Genomic DNA, 24147 nt, shown 5'->3' with positions numbered 1-24147 from the left:
TTCTGTGAAAATGTCACTTTCCATCAGGCAGCCATTTACAGGCTGCTGCTGCTGCCATTGCTGCTGCCGCTGAGAGAGAAAAAAAAAAGGCTGTCAGCTTGCAGGAGGAGGAAAGCAGAGAGAAGAGATGGCTGAAACACAAACATGGTTAAATGAGAAGAGCGTGTAAGTAGTGGAAAACACAAAGCGAGGAGGAGCTGAAGCGTTAAAAGAAATGAAGGAAGAGTGGTGATGTGTTTGGCGTGATGCACGCGGCCTAATTTATTGACTTAATATTCATTTAGATTCTTTTAAAAACATGCCACTGCTTTCATGTGAGGGGGATCAAAAAAGTAGCTTAGCGACTAATCTTACCTCAGTGGGTTTGGTGGTGGGTGGTCGGTGCCGTGCTGAGCAGGCACTTAATCACAAATGTTCAACTGTCATATCAAAAGTGAATCAAACTGGTCACGTGTCACGTATGTTCTAAAGCAGAAGTAGAAACACCAAGCTTGACTTGGACTCTTTCCAAAGCATAAATTTTAATGTTTCAGCTGAAGCTGGGAAGCCGCCGGATCGGTGGCAGATTCAGCGGTCCCCTGTGGGTCTGAGCCGTTACAGGTGTCTCCATTCCTGTAATTGGGTCTAGATGGCACCATCATTCCTGTGACACCGTGCATGGACGGGATAATTGTAGCCTCGATTTCTATTTCAAACTTCATTAATTTTCAAAGCAGGATTTGTCACGTCGAACAGCAAGGAAAAGAAGAGAGGCCGCAGAAAGACAGGAAAGAGGAAACAATGAGCGATATTCCACCGAGGGGCATCGGTATATAATCAGCCTCTGAAGTCTTCCACACAAGAACACAAGAGAAATCACATGTTCACACATGAAGCTTTCATTTAGTCATATGATGATTGCTGGCTTTCAGAACCAAAAAAGGAAAGGCTATGGCTGAAAGGGTTAAACTCTGAGCCTGCTTAATTCCGATTTAATTTGAACACTAATACCAAATCCTAATTGCCTTCCTGCTAAAATCGTTGGACCTGAAAACTTGGTAGCAGGCGCATATATTGTTGGCCATTCCAATCACGTGACCAGAGATCACTGGTGAGGTCTATCTGCTGCCTAAACATTAATCAGTCCGAGTCAACAGCCGACTTCCAATTAGAGAGAAGACGGAGTTTAAAAAAAAAGAAAAGAAAAAGGGAAAAGGAGGATAGAGATGGACAGAAATAGCAGGACTGGCGAGGTGCACACAAAGACAGGCAGGAAAGGTGGAAACTGCAGGGCATAAAACGAAATAAAAGAGGAGCATAGTGGTGAGAGAGTTTGTAAAGACCACTAAAAGAAAAAAATAAAGGGGAAGTCGGGGAGCGAGAGGGCAGGGGATGGACGATACAAGAGGATAATAATTCTAATCAGTGGAGGGAAGATAGAGGTTTCGTTTCAGCAGCAAAGAGTGGCTGCTGTACAGTACAGTACGGGCAGTGCAGGCAGAGAGCCAGAAGGAGAAATAGAGGTTGAGAGGTAAGGAAGGTAAGAGAGAAGCCTTAAGCCTGGTGAATCTTGGCGGGAGTGATGAGCAGGGCTGGGAGTTTTCACACAAGAGCCTCTAATGGTGTCCACAACACTTTGAGGAAACGGGGAATTCAGTCCAACCATTTGAACCATTCAAAAATATTTTCTTTGTCACAGCACATCAGCCGTGTCTGCTGATCTATTCCTTTCGACTTTCATCCAGGACCACAAAGGCAGAAGCCTGTGCTCGAAGGACAGGCAGCAAAGGCTGCTCATTATGCAGGCGAGCAAGAGAATAGCAAAGTGGAGGGAAGTTATTTCAGGCGTCCAGGGATCCAGCTGCAAAAACAGTCAGATTCATTCGCTGAATGCACACTGGTGAGATGTCAGTAAGAGTACTTTCAAAGCTTGGATAGCTCCAAAAGTGTCCTGGCTGAATCATGTGTACTAATAACGGCTGCATTAGCTGGCTCTCAAGAGGAGCACCACACTGATTTTACACATGGAGATCAGTTAACCTGTCATTGTGAGAACTACTTAATCCACAAAAACAGTTGCATATTTTTTTTCTCTCTTGCTTTTAGGTGCTAATTATTATTTTCTAATTGTTTACACCTGCCATCTCATCCTGTCACCATGTTTCCTGCTGGTGCTGTCACCTCCTGTGTCACTCTCCTCTCACACTCTACCAGAGCTTTAAGAAATTATGTCCTGTCATCATCTCCCTCACCATCAGGGATCGTGCAAGTCTTTAAATGCTGCACAAGGAATCAGGGAGCGAGACCGCGAGCCAAGATGAGGTCCTGCAAAAGAAAGCGAGGACACTACTTTTGTGGAAATCTTACATCAATGCCACACACCTCCACATGAGGCCAGAGACTGTATTTATATATTGCTTTCACTTTACTAAAACGCGAGGAAGAGATGCAAGTGAGTAAAGAGAGGAGATGTGTTAGCGTACTGAAAAGGGCCCTTTACGTTCCCCTCGCTCGGTGCCAGTCTCAGTACCTTTGTGTCAAGTGTTTCAGCCTTGTGTTCTCCAGGAGGTAATTTGACCTAGTTACTAGTGGGTTTTTTTGACTCTGCCTTTTCCCATTGTGTGCGTCTGTGTGTGTGTTTTTGCATACCTTCCTGCCAGATATCTGGACTGATTTGTATGTACTGAGCCTCTGCTTCAAGTTAAAATGTTTCGATTCAATCGGGCTTGTGTTACAGTTCTTGGCACGAGTGTAAGAGAGCCAGCACTTTCTCAGCTTGATCCATTCTGGTTAAAGGTCAAGTAGTCTTTGACAAAGCGTTATAAGAGCTGCTGCTCACACGTCATTAATCTTTACAAACTGCAATACATTTCATTACAAGTCAAAATAAACAAAGCCGTAATTTAAAAACTGAAAGCACCTCTTGTGACTCTGAAGGCTTTTTATTCACTGCAAACACACATAAGAGATGGTTTATGGGTAACAGATTGCAGATGCATGCACGCCCTGAATGTCAGAGAGCTGTGCGGTCGATTAAATTACAGCGGAGATTTTGACTTGAAAGAGAAAAGACCAACAATATGTTTAAGAATCTGCTTTAGGCTCAGGAGCATCACACTATTTGAAGCCAGCGGCCATCCCACCTGGTTGGAAAACATAACATATCAGAGAAGCAGCCGAAAGCTGACGGCTGCAATATTACAAAAGAACACCAAGGAAATTTGAGGTTTTAGGAGAATGTTTATTAGTCTGGCTGAGAGGCTGAAACATGTTTCTTGTGTTCAAGTACAAAATGATTTTAGAAGAATTTTTTTTACCCATAGCTAGTTTCTGAAGTTAAAATTGAATCTCTACTACACATTCCTGCCCTGTAAGAACAAACTGGTAAAACAAATAAAACGCTATGTGACACAAACTGTCCTATTTTTTAAGGCAGAAGTGCTAACCGCAGGACCTCTGTGTCAATAAAAATTCACGTGACCCTGATGTATTCTCTGGAGTGGCACTGTAAACCTCCGCCTGTTGCCAGTAGGGAACACAGTGTGATACACACCCCAAACTTGACTGAAACACCACTGAGCCCCAGCACTGTTATTTACCTCCATCACCACATCTCCCTGCTCCTATGCCAGTTTCTAATCATCCCCCACCCAGATACAGAGATTTAAGAGGGAAGTTCTCTTAAATCTCGTTGGGGGGGAATCCAGCCCCCCCCCCCCATCCCCTCCCTCACGGGAGGGTAAATCGACTGTGAGAGAAGGCACTCTGCTGCTGGTTTTTGATGTTCCTCTCTCATTTCAGTAGTCCTTTTTGAGAAAGAGGGTCCATAAAAGGGAACAACTTGCTGTCAGAGTCAGGGAGACGGGGGAGGGACGCAGAAGGACAGAACATCACAGGGCAGATGTTCTGAGTATGCCGCAGCCTCAGAACACAAGAGCTTTCTGAAGAAGTCACGCCATCATGACAAATCTTTATCTGAGCCCACTTAACACGATGTAAGGACTGTCTCATGCTGCAGTCTCAGAGATTTTCTGGAGTGTAAGGCCATTCTAGTGTCCTTTTTTGATGACACTGGCGTTTGATATGTATGTTGTTGTTTTTTCAATATGCATGTCAGCCTGAGCTTATAGGCATTTAGCCACAGGAGGCTTGCAGGGATTTCTTTTATTGTATTCTGCATGAGGAGTAGCAGGTTCACCAAGCTTTACTCGATGCCTTTATATTCAGACTCAGCTCTATCCATTCCTTGCTGACATAAGCTGAATATGGAGCACTGCATGAGTAGACTTGATTACCTGCAAAAAATTAATTCCAATACTCACAGGTTTGTTGGGGCTGAGCAAGGTCCTGGTGACAGAAAGTGTCAGTTGTGTGGATTTCAGAGCTGATCCTGCCTGGTTGTGCGATCAGATCTCTACCTAACAGTAACATCTGGTGACGGCGATAAGGGCGGTTCCCTGTAGGACTTCCTCTTTGATGGCTTTCGCACAGTGCTAGCTATGAGGGTGTGTTGTAATGCTTCAGAGAACCTCTGATAGCTGCATCTGTCGATGCTGAAAGTGATACACCCGGCGCTTGATGCATTCAGGTGAATTTTTTGCATTTTAGGGGTGGCGTTACAAAACCATTTGAACTGCCTCATACATTTTCTATTGTGCATACTGAAGACGAAAGGCACACTTATAGACAGTTTAACCTAAGCTGTTTAAAGAATTTACGCTGAAAACCCAACTGTTATGAGGCCAAAGCATTGAAAGACTCAGCTGTGGAGACATCTGTCATTATGGTGATACAAACTAACTCTCCTTCAGAGCATCAACATGAGAGAAAATATGCCTGCAGGTTCTTAAATTACAGACAAACTTCAGCTTGACTCTGGACACAAAGTTGAGTGTGCTGTCAAGTTTTGACCCTGTAATGCCAAGTGTATCATATTTGATACATAGTTACCAACCTCTACATCATCACTGTACGATATTTTTAACCATAACCACCTCATATCTTTTTAATTTGTTTAAGATAAGCCAATTTTCTGGCATTTATTTCATAGTTCAGGCTTTTTAGTCTTAACCTGTCACATAAAAACTTACATCATTTCTTTTTGGTGTGGCAATATTGTTTTGAAATATGAGCATAACTTTTCTGCACTTGTGGAAAAATGTGTTGGAATTCTTTTAATGCTTTTTAAATGTACTGTGTGCACTGGGAGACTGAGATCGAGGCATACTGAGAGATACTGTGTACAGCAGCACTGCTGCCCAGAGCAGCACCTGTCAGCTGCTGTGTTGTGACAGGCTTCACTCCACCTGTTGCCAGCATGGAAAGATAGTGTGTCACTCTGGGCAACACCTGAGAGATTTCACTGTCTTTTTTTTTGTTAATCACTGAAAATGTCAGTTTATGTAAAAGTGCATCTCCTCATGATATAATCCACCGGCAAGCAAGAAGAAGTGCCACAAATAATGAAGACAGGTCAAACAGGTGGGACGAGGTGAGAAAACGAAAAAAGGGAAAAATCCAGTGCAAATACACTATTGCTAAACTCACAGCACCTTCTATTTGTATTGGAGATTTAAGTTATTTTATCAAATGTATGTATTTTAATTTGTTGCCTTAGATTTAGTGATTTAAAGTATTAGTGATTCCAGTGGGTACAAAAAAAAATCCCCAAAAAGATTTGAGTCAAACTCAGGATACATATTTCAAAAGCACTTGACTGCACATTCAACTGTCTGCCAGGTTCGCTAATTAGAAATAGTGGGTATAAAAACTAACTTCAGCAAAGCTCTGCAGCACTTAACTGGAATCCTAGACTGGATCTATTAATAGGCTGTAAAAGATTTAACTGGCTGAGGATGTATTAAACGCTTAAATGGACCAGAAAAGTATAAAAGTATGTCTCGAACCTCTGCTGAAGATAAATCGTTGTTTTCTTCGACTAAACATGCATTTACACCAACACGTGGTCTATTTTTCTAATTAAAATTCATCAAATTTCAGACGAATGACTGTACAAAAGAAAACAAAAAGGGGCCGTGCTCCTCCACGTGAAATATGACTGTTTTTTAAACAACAAACACACAGCCCATCTTGTCACCTAACAGTGTGTGCTCCGCAAACAAGTGTTACTTGGCAGTGATTGCTTAATGAAGGGCAGAGCAATTATATTGTACAGAGTGTAACGTTTTTGTTGTTAATTGGTATCACAGATTTTGCCCGGCTTAATGCAATATTGAATTCAAACACTTTTTGTCATTGCAGTCTTTCATTTGAAACTACACAGAGAGAATCAGAGTGAAAAACAAAGAAAGTAGCTTTTGGAATGTCTGGTTACCCTCGCTAATTAGGAGCTCTGTATATAGACCCACGCTCCACTGAGGAGTAACCAGCGTTCACGTGCACGTGCACACACACACACAGTCCAACACATACACATGCGCAACATGCGTTCCTATATTGTTTACAAATCCCCCTGAGATTAAACTTGCAGCAGAACAATATCTGAACACTGTGAAGACAAACACGGGTCCTCGGGGTCTGATTGTTAAAACAGGAGTTCTTCCAGTCGAGACATTGTGCATTCTGCTCTTGTCTCTGGCTTCGCACTGACCGCAACTCTGTTCCCTGATTCTGAGAGAAGCTCTACATCTCTCCATGCTCTGCAGAATCTGATAATGATGCATCCAGCCAAGATGCTGTAACATAAATATCTCGCCGACGTGCCCTTGTCTAAACCAACGAGAAAAAGCCAAGAGTCACGGTGAAACATTGATCTTATAAGCTAATGTAAAAAGGGCCCATAAACAACAAATTTTTTTGCAAGTCTCAGTAATAATTAATGTAAATATGGCTACCGCACAGCTTCCAATGAACTGCTACATTAGTTATCTTGAGAAGAGCACAGTATGATGACAAAAAGGGCCGTGGAGTCATGATTTTCCATGCAGTGATTGAGATTGCTGTATTAAGTGGGTATTAAGTAATTACAGACTTGTGTTCGCAGGTATTTTATAGCCCCTACAGCACCTATACCCCTCACCCAGCCCCAGTCACCAAGTCAAACAATAAGAATTTGTGAAGCTGCCCCATCCTTTGACAAATTAGGGTTATTAGTTATACAGTTATTAGCGCTACAGGTAGTTTTTGTATTTGTTATACTGTGTCTGAAGGTCTGAAGGCAGCCTTTTCAGATCAGCACATTAACTAGATTAGTTCAGTGAAATAAAGCTGTTGACTTAAAACTACTTAACCAGAGTTCAGTCGAGTTCCCAGACTCTCCCCCTAAAAACAGATTGTATGTATAACACATCGGTATTAGGGGTGCACAGTTATGATATGATGGTATGCAAGAAAAAGATGCTAGCAGCTGGTGATGTGAGACAGGAGCATCGCTTGAATGCTCCGTATGACAGGAACAGTAAACAGTGGATGGAAATCACTGACGTGGTTGCAGGTAAAGGAGGGCTTTAAGCAGCTGGTTAAAAAACTCGACCTGACATCTCAAGCAAAAAATACTTTATGTCCACTTTTCAGTTTCAGTTTTATTATGTGACAATTTTATTGTGCCGAGACGTTACGACGTGAAGTTACTTTAGTTATTGTTATTGTTCACGTGTTCAGCAGTTATGTTATAGTTTTGCTTAAATTTTCCAGGGAATACACAACCTTGGCTATTTTTGTGCTTGCATTTGACTTATGCTGCGTCATTGCTATTGCACTATAATGCTGCTGATGGTACTTTGCAGTAATGCACTCATACTGTGTATTAGGTAGTCTGTCATCAAAGCTGCAGTCTTGAAATGTTCAGTATTTCACAAATATCATTACTGTGAATTTTTGTGAAATATGATGATATCATTTTTTAGGTTATATCGCCCACCTCTACCATCCAGCTACTGTTTGCGCTGCAGTACTCTAGCTAAACTTGGATTGCTTCCTGGAAGTGCAGGTCTGACCATTTGTGCCATTGACTGGATCGTCTCCAATGTGTCAGGCAGTGACTCTGGAAATTGTATTTCATCTTTAGGAAAAGGATGAAGCTGGAGGGAGCCGCATCATGTAAGCAGGGTAGGTGAATTCTGAAGGTGAAGACTTTGAAGGTGAAGGCAGGATATTTAAATCTTGTTTTCTGTTTTTGTAACAAACATTTTGCACTCACACCTTGCACTGTTGACAAATAAAACCTTTTCTTTTTTTCATTTTCTCTAATCACAACTGTGAGTGTAATAACAAGTAAGTCTGAATGCAGAGCCGAGTACGCTACTCTTTTTGTCATGTTTTCTAACATTGAGCTGTTTGTATTGTTGGGGAGATGTTAGTTGACACTGATTTGATTCTTAATATCTCTAAGGAGTATTTTCTTATGATTTCTAAACAGATTCACCAGCATGATGATGACATATATTTCTTGTAAGTCGCTGAACTCAAAACGATGTACATTATATCTGTGTATTCTGGGCTCTGGGGAGGCCAATCCATGTTGTGTGTTTTTCTATCCAGGTATGCTTTTACTGCATTGGCAGTATGTTTGAGATAATTTTCATGATGAAAATTGAAGCTATTGCCAATCAAATGCTTTCCAGATGGTATTGCATGGTTGCTCAAAATATGACTGTACTTTTCTGTGTTCATAAATCCATCAATTTGGACAAGATCTCCATTGTAATGAATAAATCTTCTTTTTTTTGGTACTGGTACTGGTTTTATATTGTTGTATTTATCCGTGACACCTTAAAGGCTGGTCCGTAAAAATATTGTCGGACATAAACCACTCCGTGGTGCAAAAAAGATGGGGACCGCTGGTGTAAGGTGTTTTTTTTAGGACTTGACCTTCAGATACTGTTCATCTGACAGTTTTTAGGCCTGACACTTCTTCGTTTGTCCTCCACTTGCTCAGTTTCCTCAAATCATTTACAGACACGCCATTACCAGTTCAGAGTATCCCAGATTATTAGCTATTACCTCTTTGGGAAATACTTTGCAAAACTAATATTTCATGTTAAACTGTGCTGTCTTTGGCATACCTAAATCTATCCTTTCATATATTTAACTAAAGAAAATGGGACAAATTAAGCTAAAATGCCTGAAGGTAACAATTTAAAATTGGTTCTTTGCTGAGTCGCTAGATATGTGTATAGACAGCACAGGTTCATTCCTTGAGTTAGGTGACTTTTTATGCTAGAAAAATGTATATGGCAGTTTAAAATGACCTAATAAACAAACAAACAAGCAGAAAAATCCAGTGAAAATGGTCAGGTACAAGGACTGTCTAAAGAAAAAATGTGACCTTCAAAAAGTCTGGAGAACTAATGCTTAAAAAATGAGTTGCTCAAGACTGCAGACAACTTTTTGTACATTATGGCTGAATAATCTACATTTTCACATTAGACTGTATTAGATTCATGATCTCATCACAAGTAGAAATAATTGGTACCTGGTTTGGATCCTTCTGCCACAGAGCCGTTATACACCTGGTTTTGAAACTCGGGTCTGTTGTCATTCATGTCGATCACATAGATGTACAGGTCGATCGGGTTCTCCACCTGGTTCCCGTTCATGTCCACTGCATGTGCACGCAGCTATAAAAAGGCCCAAGTGAAAGAAAAAAATGATATCATTAGCATTCAGTACAGCATTTAAGGCTGTATGAATATTCCATATATAGCTCAACTAAGTCTGATAACGAGGCATCGGATTGATGCATAAGACACTCTGCAAAGATTCTGCAGAAAGGAAAAACCTCAGTACCAACAGCTTCCTCGACTTTGTTAATTGGCATCTTCATATAATCTGCAAATATTCTTTTTCATGTCTGCCAACAGGGCATGAGTATCCTGTTGGTACCTTGGCACTGACCACAACAGCACAGACAGGGGCAAAGCAGTGAAATGTTCCAAACACACAAACAACACCTATTTTGTTGTTAGCACAGCCAGAGGCCTGAAAAATATCAGAGAGGTGTTGCTGCTCAAGCTGTGGTTTCTTTTTGTTCAGGGAGAATGTTTGTCTCAGTTTGTTCTGACAAAGCCATCCATTTGGATGGATGTCTCCGTCTGATGAGCTGTTCCTTGACAATTCACAGTGTGAGAAGAGAGAAAGAGAGAGGAGAGAGGGAAAGAAAGAAGGGGCGGGGAAAAAAACGGCGAATGAGATGGGACGAAGAGAAGAGAAGAGTGAATGAGTCCTGTGGAAGCAAATGAGAGATGAAAATACAAAGAGGCAGTGCGGAGGTGTGGGGGCTTGAACAGGCAAGACTGACAAAAGCAATCATCATCTGCAGTGGAATGTCTTAATCTCCACCACTGCTCTTACACACCCTCTTCTCCCCACCAGTCCCCTCTAATGATATCTAATATAACGCAAAGCTTTGTAATAGCCCTGGAACCAAACTGGCACTGTTCACCATGACTTACATTACTCTCATTCAATTGCATACACATTCGTATCCTCTGCAGAAATGTTAATCAATCACAGCTTGGCTTGTTAAATGGAGAAGGGCTCTCATTCTGGCTAAAACAGACACGCTGGCAGCAAAATATTTTGTCTGCACACAGTCGAGGAGGGTCTTCCTGTCAGCCTATTTACAGGAAACCGTGATGCATTGTGGGGCGACATGAAAGATTGAATGGCGGCACCTGCCTTTGCCAAAACACCACCGATCATGTCGGCTTTTGTGCCTGTCTGTCAAGGATTCATCGAACCCTAGCCGAACTGCTTGAGCATTCCAAACACCAATTCAGACACATGTTTAGACACATTAACACGGACGCCGACGAGCAGGAAGATTACACACTGGGGAGGCGTGCACAGCCAATCAAAAGAGCCCTCTTTAGCCACTTAATGATCCTCAAGATGCTAGTTTTCCATTGGCTGAAGCACAGCAAACAAACATGGAGAGGAGACCCAACAAACAAACAAGCCCAATCTGTTTTCTCAGCTGTGAACACTGCACAGTGTGAAAGTGTGACTGTGATATGTGCGACTGCGATATGTGTGGCTGCCTCAACTGCACGGGTGTGTATGTGCGACCGCTGTGTATTTTTGTCTTCGTGTCACACTGTGTTTTCGTTTGTATGTGTTCTGTCCTTTCTGCTTGCAGATTTGTGCGTGTGTATATTCCTGCACATTTTCTTTTATTTCTATATGTGTCAGCGTTTATATATTCACATTTCTGCATGTGTCTTCCTGCGTATGTTCTCGGGAGTCTGTTTATGTGTCTCTGCGTTTGTGTGCTCAGTGGCGGGGTTGGAAATGTGATCACAGGGCCTGGATGAGTGTGCCTTGTGCAAACTGCAAATGTATGTGTGGAAAGCAACATCAGTATTCTGCAGCGTGAGCTTTAGGATGACTGGACCAACCACAGAGGAGAAATACAGTTTGTACTTTGCACCATTGGCTCCCTTAGCCAATGTATAGCTATACTAGCATGGTGCTTCAAGTGGAGTGTTTATTTTTCCTGCTAAGATTCTGAGGCCAAGGTTACCTTGTAGCTTTAAGAATCTTGTGACAGGCTGCTGGTAACACAATCACATAATTTCTTCTCTTTAGTTCCTACACTATATGTACTCTATGTACAATATATGTATGTATACATGAGTAAATAAACTGTATATACTCACTGAGAATAGTGCTACATTTTAGCTAGCAACAGTCCGCCATGATAAAGACTCATGTAGTGATTAATGACTTCTGGCCAATGCTCATGTTGAGAGTTAATTAGTAATTAACTTTGCAACACTCATGCCTCAGTCCAATGTATGAGGCGTGAGCGTTGCAAGGAAAAACTTAGATCTTCATCTCATAACATGTAAAATTAATATTGTGAAGCGCTATTCTTATCTCGCCAAAAGAAATAACCAGTAGGCTGTTCAGAGGTGATTTATTTTCAAGTCATCTAAACCAAATCCATTGCATTAACTTAAAATTAAGAAGCGCTCACTTAATTAGGCATGGAATATTAAGCTCATGAGTTATCCTTTACAGATGTGTCATACATAACCTCACATGAACATGAAGATCAAGATATTGTTGGAATTTTTTCTGTCTCACGTGCTGCATGGAACAGCAGATAGTGTAGATGAAATATTCAGTTTGGATTTGGTCAGCTTGCTGCATGAGTGGCTCTTACAGGAAGCAGGGCACAGAGCAGCTACCCAATTGCTGTATATTTAGCGGGCAGTTACCTGTGCTAGTTCCATAATGTTGCTATGCCCATGTTGGCAAACTCTACACAGACACTCTGTATTAGGGAGCTGGCAAAGAGTGTTTAATGTTCGCTTGACTGTGTTGGATCTTCGCGTGCTCACATGACACGTAGTTAGATAAGCATTTACACTATTTTAATTATACCTCGTTCACAATAACACTTATAACTTATGATTTCAGTTGTAGTTTAGCTTAGACTTACTTTTTGGAGGCCATGGGTTTAAGACAACCTAGCTTAGAAGATAAAGTCTAATGAATCTGAATATCTTTTGATTTTTTAAAGTCGAGTTCCAGCAGTTGGTCAAAGTTTAAACTTATTTACTGAGACATCTTAACATGCTTTAGAAGGAATGGCATAAAAAACGTGGCCAGCTCGTTGATTTAACTCCAAATGCTTGCAAAACTAATTACATTACCATTAGTGTCTATTTTTAAAGCCATTTAGTACACGTTAACATCATGGCGTCACAACATAAACATGTTAGTATTGCCATTTCAAGCCTCACAGCGCTGTTATTGTAGCTGAATGCAATATCAATATAAATACAGTAATAAGCATAATGGTTCCAGAAAATTACTTGTATTTGAGGCCAGTTGAAAAAATGCTGTATACCAGCTGTCCATGACCGGATCTTTTAGATTATAACCCTTCCTGTATGCTTCAGTGCATGCATTCATGCAACAAAAGATGGAAAAAGAAAAAAAAGCACATTTGGGTTTTTTTTCTTCTTCTTGCAATTCTCCTTGTGCCCTGCTTCATCACAGTAGGTCTGTATTACAAAACTGAAGCTCAGGCTAACACCCACTCTCCTCACCTCACAGATCACTTCCCCCTGGTGCTAGTCAAAAACAGCAGCCTTGTCTCTCTTTTCTCTTGAACCCAAAACTAACAAGCAAAGTTTGGCCTATGAGGGCACACAGTAGTGGTGGGAGCTTCCTATCAAGTTAAAAGGAGGAAAGTCATGGACTAAATTTCCCGTGGGTCGATCACTAGCTACATTCTCCTGCAGTAAATCATACATCACATCACAAGCAGCATGGGTCCACGGTGTCTAAATAGGAGGTTCATTCAACTTGAAGTGCTCTCAACCATACATGCTGTTTTCACTACAGGTTGTGTCAAATAAGAACTGTTTACTGAGCCGCTGTCCTTTCCCAGGGACCAATAACCTGCCTGCTTTATTGATCCCAATTTGCTGGTTGAGAGTACGAGCAGGTATGGAGAGACAACAATCACATACACAGTCAGCAGTGACCAGAGTCTGAATGCAGCAAGTGAGGGAACAAGAGGATCATCTGCATGAGAAAAGCAAGACAAACTAATCAAGAAGACAATCACATAGAGCTTTGTGGAATTTACCAATGCATATCTATGTGCATGCCTGTGTGTATACATTCAAAGTTTGTACTGTTGGCATAATGCTGAGTGTATGCAATGAAGGCACCCCCTCCCCTCTTTCCTGAAGAGACAGGAGCATGCTTTTGAATTAGCTCTATCGGCGGCTCAGCCATCCATCACTCTGACAGGCGCGCAGGAGTTGTGACTCTGACACCGGCATTCACCTCAAGTGGAGGTGTTAGTCTTTGCTGAGATAAATTGAAACCTGTAATGTGAGTATATGAACCAATGGCCTAGCATTAGCACAAGCCTCATGTGGCCCTGCATATTTAATTCACACATATGAAAAGCTGTTTAACCCGAGGTTCCAGAGAGACCAATCATCTGGTTTTCTCTGTGTGCATATGTGTGCGTGAGTGTGGTAGGGAATCACTAGGCCACATGTAGGCTAACTATACAGCTGTCAGCCTGCCCCAATGAGCAGCGCAGCTGCTCAGAGTGCATGAGGTAAGTTTGCAACAATGTGTGGGATTGAAGTGCAAAAAGGAAAGTGGGACACAGACAGAAAGTAAGAGAGGTGGAAAAGAAGACCTGAGCCCACTAACGGTAAATCAGCTATCAATCAGCATGCCATACACAGAAACACACACATATACCAGCTCATACACACATATGCCAAGCTTGTTAGCTCTGATGGCACAAACGTGCACAACAATTTACCTGCACATCACTTTGCATTTGTGTGTTCAAATCCTCCTACTCTGCACTGCTAAACCCAAATCCATATGGCAGTTTCCGCGGCAGTGGGTTTTGTCAAACCAGTCTTCATTTCATAGCTGATTTCGGCTTCAATTAACTCCTGGAGCGGCTGATGTGAAGGTACTGTACATCAGAGCAGTGATTGCTCTGAATGCACCCTGACTTGTCATTTAGTTTTGGCAGACGACATTACTTGTTAAAAGGAAAGGTAGATGGGGAAGAGATGGGCCCCGGCACATTTCCTCAGGGATAATTGGGAGATAATGAGACAGACATAACTGGAGCTAGAGAGAAAACAAAAACAGGCGAGTAGAGACATTTCTTTCTTACATGGAAGGAAGCTCTTTCTTCTCTGTCCAGAGGTTGGGTGACAAACATGTTGCCGTTGATGGGATCTATGTTGTAGATACCACTCGGGGGCTGATCAGCGCCTGCTCCGGTGATGCTGTAGCGGATGCCCACATCCTTATCCTGATCAGAGCGGATCTGAGGACAGAGCCAGAGAAGCAAGTTGAACAGAGAGGAAAATCTTTTTTTTTTTTTAGTCCTTTCAAGCTTTGCCTGCAATTGCAACAAAAAGTACAAAATGTTCAGAGCAGAACAGTATGTGACATAAATTGTCAAAAACACACTATGACCTTAAACTAAAAGTTTGTGAGAAAACTAACAGTATGTGGATATGATAGTATGATAGATACATTGATGATAACATTTTCACAGAAAACTCTCTTTTGTGTCTTTGAACCTACAGCCCAGAGGTGAAAATGGAAGATTGAACAATGTGCACTGAGGGGAAATAGATGTACTGCCAGCAGATTTTTGTCCGATCTTTGATTTTCTTTACTTTTATGGCAGATTTTATGGCATGTGTCTGAATTATGGCAGAAGCCTTGAAAAAAAGAATCAACATGACTTCATGTCCAACAATGACAGCATTTCTGATGGAGACTTTCCTGGACTGTGAAACTGATTAATGACTTCATTTTACATTTCTTCTCATTTCAGCTTTTACACATTTAGTCACAGGCAAAGAAAAGAGACGTAGCATGACACCACTTCCTGTGAGATAGTATCTCTAGCACTGAAAAGCTACACCACTGGTACTCCATTTTTCTCTGAGCTTGAATTTTGCTTTTTATTAGCTGTTTTAGGTTAAACAAAACAAAAAAACAGACTTTTTTTCTCCACTTTTTCACTATCCGGATATCAACACTGGAAATCCCGAGAACTGACCACCGCCCCCAGAGGCCTAGCCATCAAAAGATTCCCGATGGGTCCCCAGACTCCACCATACTGACTGCAGCTGGTAATGGTAGATTGCTGCAAGCGATCTCCCAGGAAGCAGAACGAGGTCTACCATTGCCAGCAGCAAACCAAGACTGTGGCTTTTCTGTGCATCTGCAGGACAAGTCTCACAGATAAATGATGAATAACCTCAAGAACCAGATCAACAGCAATCCGGCCAGTTTGGGCCTGGACTAGCAAACTTTATAAAAATAAAATATTTACACATATCCCCTATAACTCTGTAATCATACTACACCTTTCTCTCTTGTTGTATGTTTGCAGTTACACCTTCCAGTAGCATGGACAGGCTTGGCTGTCTGTGGACAAATACTTACAGATACTAACCCTAAAGTACAGTTAAATACTACTTATATAGCTAATTCATACCTTTTATCTGAAAGGGGCATTTCTATCAGGGATGGACATTTGAGAGCTCATGTTAACAAAAGATGTTAAAAAACAGCCCACTTGGTTTTCACTTGATTACTGGTGTGTCTCTGTAGTGTAGAGGCTTCCACATTTACTAAACAAGCAACAGATCCCTTGTTCAAGACCGGGAGGAGACCCAAACGCCTCAGAGCGACCTGTCAGGAACTACATCTGGTGTGAAAACTTGTCAAATCCCACACATTGTGCTACCTGCTGTGGTGAATAAGGGAGCAGGAGGAAGAAGCTTGTTTCCATTTAATTGCTGCACATTACAACAAAAATCAGCTAGTAATCATAAAGAATTACCACTGGTGATGTTTATGAAATGACATCCTTTCCAGCCAATTTCTCAGTATTTTTTAAAATAACTTCATGGGAGTAAAGTGGTTAAACTAAATAAGAACTCACAACAAAAAAACCCAAACTGTTATTAATGTGAAACATAGCAAAATGATGTTTTTTGGGGTTTTTTAAAAAAGATTTTTGTATGTTTGCAGTTGTTGTCATGTTGTACAATAACTTTCAGCTACTGGATGCCTGCTTGGTAGTACTGGGTGAGAGATAAGAGGCTAAACATCTTGATTGTCTCAAAGCAGTGCAAACGACTGATTACAATAGTCAATAACTAGCTCACCTTGACTTTTCCCTGGGATTTTACAAGGATTAAGGGTGGGCTTAAGTTAAGTGGCCACACTGCTGATTATAGGTTGCAAAGCTACAACTGACAATACTGATTAAAAGTGTTTAACAATTAATTAACCATTTTGTTCATTAAATTCCTGAAAGTATTACAAATGGCCCAATAATTTGTTCTTCTAATTTAATCTATTATATACGATTGTGATAAGTTTGCATATGCAAGTTTTACTGTAGACAAACAGAGAAAAACGGAAAATCATTAACTGTAGTGGAAAAAAGCTGCAATGCTTTTTTAATATATATTATTGGAATAGAGTAGAACAGAGGAAAAAGTACAAATACTTCCAAAAATGTCAGCAGTGCAAGAGAGTGCAGTGCGTATGTGTTTAAGGTGACGCAGGCTTTGAGTGACCGTAGTGAGACTTTAGTGAGTGTAGAAGGAAGAGGGTTTATGGGAGGCGGAGCGAGAGAATCAATCAATAATCGGGATAGCTGCCAATTAAATTCGGTGCTGGTGTTTTAGCTCTGCAGCGGTAATCAAATAATCTTTCCTCCGACTTCAAACTCACGTTCTAAACACAACGCCGGGTTTCCTGGTTTTTTTTCTACTTTATTGGGACTGAACCATCACTATGGTTACAAGTCAGAGGGAATAATGGAGAAATGAAGAAAAGGGAAGTCTTGACTCTTTTTTCTCTCTATCTTTCTCTTCCCCCTCCTATGCAATTTTCCTGGTCTGTGGGGCTGCAGATCATGCATGAAAATGAAATTACTTCATCCGTTCAGTGGTGACGGTGGCTGCTGCATAAAACATTTCTCTGTTTGAACATGATACCCTCTCTCTTAATTTCGAACGTGGTGCTCCCACACCCACGGTGCAGCGCTCCTCTGTAGCTTTCACAATTTTCATTTCCTGAGCTCGCTTCACACAGGATCCATTTGTGGATGCTGCAGGTTCAGGTGTAATGTACAATATTGTAAAAATTCTATCAATCTGTGCACTTAGGCGGTTCCATTTGGCATTTAATCACTGGAGCACGAAGATACTGTAGGACTAATTGCATTTATTATTCACAACACCCACTATCTGCCAATCAAAGCAGGATGAAATTATGGCATAAACAATAACATAATTTGATCATTCACCCTCATCATCAGTGTCATTTGTTTGGATAACAGACAGATAATGTGGAACAGATCAGACGCATTATGCATTTCAGTAATGAGAACGTGCCTGTGAAATCTTCTGTCTTATCTGTGAAGGAGACAAACACGTTAAGGGCTCTGTGCTCAAAACCAGAAGAAATACACACACGCGCAAACAACAAACATCTGCTCAAGCTGCAGGGACAGCCAGAAAGAAGAAGAAGATGAAGAAAAAGAAAAATTTACCACCCCGAATCGGCTTTTTCTTCTTTTTTTTTTAGCATAGACATTTCCTGGGTGGATAAGAAGCAGCTTGTAGTCATGTATGTGAGTTTAGTGAAGTGTTTGACAGGTAAGAGATTCTCTCTGTGTGCACCAATGCGTGGATCAAAAGGACCAGCTCAGTTCAATAATTCACAAGGCCGTCATGAGGGAATCATGAAATTTTCACCTGCCACGGGTATGCGAGTCTGCATGCGGACTTGTGCACGTTTACTTACCGACAGTGTGTGTTTGCGAGCAATCTGTTTCTTCGGCGGAACTTCAAAGCTCAGAGAGTGCAGTTAGCAATTCAGTATAATAGCCCCAAGAGGAGACAAAGGAACTCTTACACATCATGCGGCCTTTTGCTCTTATGCCTTCTTAAAATTCCACATCAAGGCCACATGAGACCAGATGTCATATTTGTTGGTGTCTCTTAATGAAGAGTCTTTATATCAATAAATTGAATAAATGAAGAAGCGCGGTTTCTCGGTGCCCCGGGAATCCCATGAGTGACAACTGCTCAATTGAGCCATTTGAATAGAATGCTAATGATGAAAGCAGGGATTTCTGTCCTCCTCTTGCTTTCTCGCTCAGTGTCTATCTATCCCCATCTTTAATTCTCCTTGTTATTTCAGTTCCTCCTAGTAGATCGAATGGCTACTAATCACACTTAAAATAGCAGGGAGAGGCAGATGCAAGGGACTTAACTGGTTGTCTGTCTCAGTCAGATCAGAACAGAACAGACATCAGATAAGTGACCTATTTGTAGCTCTCTGAGAGTGATTTCCTTGATTACTGACAACTGCTAGGATCCTGGGAGACAAGCTATCAGCGTGAGAAGAAAGATGGAGAGGGATGGAGGCAGAGAGACACAGAGAGCGAAAGCAATGGGAGTTGGAGAAAATTAGATGAATTAGTGTTCTGCTTAAACTCCTTGGGGTGACACAAGGCACGCAAACACATAGAAGAAAAGAAACGGAAAGGAATACATTTCCATTTATTTAGCATAGCGGCTGGCTGCCTAATTAGCGCACTGTGAAGTTTCAGTCTGTCCAAATCTCCTTTAATTGATCCAACCCTGTATGATCGCCCTATCTGCATAAGTAGTTTGATGCCGACATAAACAGGGACTAATTTGGTGTTTATTTGATGGCACTCTGTTTTTCATCTATTTACTCCGAGTCTAACTTATTTCTAGCAACGCTGCAAAATGAACACAGCCGGATTTTGCTGTACAAGGGACACGCACGTGTGCAGCTATTCTTCTCTTTCCCAGGAAACAACTATCCTTTAACCAGGAAGTCATTAGGACAGCGTGCCGCAGGCACCCATGGGATCATTAAGGGTTATGTGTGCCATGGGCTAATGTCACACAATAATGGGACTCTATGGTTTACACGCTTTGATGGCCTCTTTTATGTCTCATCCATGCTTTCAGGCCTGTGTTGTAATCCTTTGGTTTCACACATTCCAGGCTCACTCTATATTTTATTGCTCTGGGCTCAGTCACCTCGCTTTGCCTTCTGGGCACATTAAAGGGACCCCCACAGGTTAGGGAGGCTTAAAAAACACTCTCCTATTAATATACTGTTATGACAATGGTGCGTGCTGTTTGCCACTAATGATCACTTTTTTAATTGAGCAAATGCTTGTCCAAAAAGCATACCCTGTACTCGTGCAAATGTCCCACACAGACAGTGAACATACAGTGGGCGGTTAAATTAGTGCTACTCATCTTACCTCTGCTGTAGTGGTTTGGAAAGACCAAACCAGAATAAATTTGGAATCAATAAAGTTTTTTTTAATTTTAAAAATGACTGATTTAAGAAGAAACGCTAGAATAAATCAGCGCTAACAGTTCAAGCTTGCTCATCACTGCCTCCACATATCAGAGCTCATTCAAAATAACCAGTCGTTGCATTCTTACTTCTATCACATATATCTGAACGAATAGCAAATAATGTTCACGTGTAAACAAACCGGCATTCACAGGTACATAGGCAGCTTGCTTGGTCGGCTGCAGAGCTACTCCCCCAAATAAGCTTTAGTGCAATGAGCTACAACACAATAGCTAAGCCAGGTGACTAGTTATGTGTTTAGCACTGTCTAATTACATCCTCCAAGGAGGTTATGTTTTTGGTAGTGTTTGCATGCATATCATAACTCTGTCTGTAAACATGACAGCACTAGAGGTTTTCAATGACTTCTTTGTAGGGGTGTAGAGTGCAGCCATGTAAACAATCCATTATATTTTGGCATAGATGCAGCAAGATCTTCAAGTTCAACTTAATGATTTTGTGGAAAATTGACATAATGTCTTTAAAACTTATTATTGTAAATGGACTGGTTCTTTTCTAATCTCCTTGAGGGTTTCACTTCCCACAAATTACCTCATCTAGCATAGCACTTTTTTCCACGCCTAAATGCTTTTCTTTCTAGGATTCACACTGGAGAGCAACTTGGGGTTCAGTTTTTTGCCCACTCTGGTATGCAGAATGGATCAAACCACCAACCTTCCAATTAGAAGATGACCTGTGCTAAACTACAGCATCTTAATCTCATAGTACAAGCCTGGTGTGATCTGTCAACATATAGTTGACAAAATATCATGTCACATATGACCTTTGACCTCTCCTTCGAGGTCAACAGATGGATCTGAAGGTCTGAATAATGCTGACACACACATATATCTATATCTATGCATCTCTCTGTGTGTACACATATAAGGAATTACAGACTCTCTATTTCTTGCCTCTGTCTCTCTAAAATAAAAACTTACCATGACTCATAATTAATAAATTGATTCAGTGACAATAAGACTGAAAAACATCTAAATTTCCCTCTTGTGTTGGGCATCTGATGTTGCTGTATCTAGGTAACGATCAAATGCACTGTAAATTATGCAGCGTTGTTTTTCCCCCTTGAATCTTATTTTTGTGACTGCCTATGATTAGTTTCATCTCTTTTGTCTATGCTACAGCTGCGTCAAATTAATTTTTTATATTTAACTCTCTTATCTATGGGGCTTGCGCTCCAGTTCTCTCTCTTGATCCCTACCCAACGCAGACACATTTAATATTCTGTGCTTAGTGGTAAACATGTCAGTGTCGTCTATTTATAATGTTTGGTAGGAGTAAATGTCACCGATGCCACCAAAAGTCAAATATCAAAACACCTACTGCACTGCAGTTATTAGAGTTTGGTATAAAGTCTGTAAGTTTGAAGGATGGTTAATATGAAGTAGTTAAATGCAGGAAAAGCCAAAGTAATGACATTTCCATGCTGAGATGCATTATGGGGGGAGATGATGCCAACCACTCAGGGCACAGACATGAGCTGTCAAACACGGTTAAGACAACATCTGCCAAATATCAGGATTCCTTTAATAGAACCTACTTACTGTCTTCATGCCTCGTAGGTATATAGTGACAAGTCGTCGTTGCTTTTAGTCTCAGTTTGTAGCCAAAGTTGTACATAGGCACATATGTGCACACAGGGCATAACAATATAGTTTTGTCATCTATAACTGAAATAGTGTAGACTGGTGCTCTGTTTTAAGGAGCTGATGGATTCAGCATAAACGGGAATCAATCATAAGATTTTGAGCATTTTCAGCCAGGTTTTAAGAGATAATTAGACCTCATTTGTTCGCTGATGGTGTTGCTGCTTAGTTCACATTTCCCTGAAGTAGTAGTGTGAATATGTGGTGGGTTCAGCTGCAAGCTCATATGTCTCATTTGTATTTGGTTTACTGCGCCTTTTTACACTGCTGCCCATTGACTTGGGGAATTGCTGGCAAGCTATTTAATTTCTTTTAAAATATCCTTTCATTGGTTTCCCTTTCCCTTTTTTTACACTTTCATAGCAGATTCATTGCATGTGTGGCACCTCACTGAGTGGTTTTAAGGAAAGAAAATGACACTGCCACGCTGGAAAAGACAATTGATTTTCTTATCTTAAGCAGTCTGACTTTGGTGTCACCACTTGGGTTAAAGTATTCCGATCTGACAACAAACCTTTGCAGTCATAGGGGCGCGGGAATGGTTCCCAACCCGCGTTTCTGCGAACGGACGAATTGCTATGTTAAACGGCATTATCAAAAGCATCTGTGAATCTGAGAACTACACAGGCATCCTTGAAAATCGCTGTGTTTGATAATGTCTCATCTTTTCCTGCTGTTATACAGTATCTGTTTTCTCTTTGTTGAACATGAGGGAAATGGCAAAACTACATGCTTTTTAACTTCCTCTTAAATTTCAGTTTTGCATTGCTTTGATCCCTCCTGCTGTGTGCTTGTCACTCTTCAAAGCTGATGTACCCTGCTTTTGATGGGGAAGAGGAATTCAAATAGTGTGATAGGCCATCCACACAAACATCCAACAAAATGAAATAGGAGGGAATAAGAAAGTGAAGGATGAAAGAAATGGAAACATGGGCTGACAAAATGGAAACAAAATTTCCAATTAGAGAGAATGTAGGACCTCAAGTTTTTGCCAGCCTCCCAACTTTTCTTCCTGCGGAATACAATAACAGCCTTGCGCGTGCGAGAGTGGCGACAAATGGGGTAAAACCTGTCAGTTAAGTGGCGTCATGAGAAGGGAATGGTGCAGATGATTTTAAAAATAGTCACATAGGCGCCCTGTGAGTGGAAAGCTGCAGAGAGCTCAGGTTTAATATCTCTCAAGCGAGAGCCACTGACAGCCACCGTCGCACACAGTTATCCCTTATACTCATAAAGAACAGCACAAAGGCAGGGTAGTCCATTATGGATCGGAAACTGAATACAAAATGAACTGAGCTCCTACAGCTTTGGAATCTGGTCTCTTTTTTGCCTTACACATCCTTCCTTTCGTTTGATGTGCAGTCTGTATTTGTGCTGCGTATTAGTTTGTCTGTCTCTCAGCCCCATGTGCCCCATTCTCCCATTGCTCCCAGTGGAAAGGAAGCAGTGAGAGTCCCATCAATACAAACGAGCCGGGTTGCCATCTGAGAAAGGTTCGTCTGCTCCGGTACTAGCACTGGTCTTTTTTCACTTTCTAATACAGTCAATTGAATTGAGTCCTTTGAATTCTTAAGGTTTCCTGAGGTAACACTTCTGTGAGCGAGATTTGGATTTAAAGATAATAGAGTCAGGTTTTTTTTTCCTTTCTTGACAATTTAAGAAAACAAGGCTAAAGCCTTTCGGGGGTGATGTTTTTTCCCTCCAGAGGAACTTTTTCTTTAATGTGATATATAAGAGGAAAAGACAATCCAGTTAGAGGTGAGTGTGATAAGAGCGGGGGAAAGCTTAGGAGAAAATCTCTGAGAAGGCAGAGGCATCGTCAAGGAACATGTCTTTTAATGAAAAGCAGAAAGCATTCAGAATGCCAGCAGCATATCCAATAAACAACCTTCAAACAGTGTTTTTTTTTTCTTTTCCTTAAGATGGGAAGTCTTTGGAAGACAGATATTTCTCATCCTTAGTATACTTGGATCATGAATCTGGGGGTGGTTCCACAAATTTGGAGTGTGAACTTTTCTGACATCTTCCTCTTAAACTCCAATATCCTCCATAACCATCCTGCATGCCATTCATCATTAACCAGTGAAGAGAAAGAAGTCCCACAGCTTTAACATCATGTACCTGCTCAAAAATAGATTAGATGTTCTGTCAAGCGCACACACTCGCACGCACATCACTGCCTCCACCTCAGACCATTAGCCAGACCGAGGAATGAAATGTAGGATAGGAAAAAGGGGCAATTAGAGGGAGAACAAATATTAATGGAAGTTAAGAAGTGACTCACAAACCCAATTACAGCATTAGCCAGGCGATTTAGATGAGCTCTGCAAGAGGCGAGAATCCTGTTGAAATGTACCAGTGGTCTCTCTGCATTAACAATGGCATTAATTCCCTGATTCGCAGCGTGGGAGAAGAACAGAGCAAATACAACTATTCTGTCTCCCTTAGAAAGAAATTCTGCAATAGGAATGAAACAGGCGGAGAGGTTGACGTACTTGTCCTACCCCACCCCAAGCAGACCGCAGACCCCCAGAGAGATTTAACTCGTTAAAAAGTAATAGTCTCCTACACTACGCTAGGCTTTTCAAAATAAGGATGA

General features: G+C 41.3%; 1 protein-coding gene across 2 annotated transcripts in view; it reads right to left on the bottom strand.

Annotated features, from left to right (window-relative positions):
- Positions 1-24147, bottom strand: part of cdh4 (cadherin 4, type 1, R-cadherin (retinal)) — a 241205-nt gene that overhangs the window by 34536 nt on the left and 182522 nt on the right. For both annotated transcript variants that reach the window (XM_086291574.1, XM_086291575.1), the window contains exons 6-7: positions 14612-14767; positions 9413-9557 (exon numbers count right to left, since the gene is read on the bottom strand). In XM_086291574.1, the coding sequence (XP_086147700.1) occupies positions 9413-9557; positions 14612-14767 (301 nt within the window). The remainder of the gene's footprint in view (positions 1-9412; positions 9558-14611; positions 14768-24147) is intronic.

Source organism: Aulonocara sp. 'chitande type north' Nkhata Bay, linkage group LG5, assembly GCF_057382095.1.
Source record: "Aulonocara sp. 'chitande type north' Nkhata Bay isolate Kocher_YH1m ecotype deep benthic linkage group LG5, A_spYH_male_GT1.1, whole genome shotgun sequence".
Lineage (NCBI taxonomy): Eukaryota > Metazoa > Chordata > Actinopteri > Cichliformes > Cichlidae > Aulonocara > Aulonocara sp. 'chitande type north' Nkhata Bay.
This window is presented reverse-complemented; position numbering and strand designations above follow the sequence as displayed.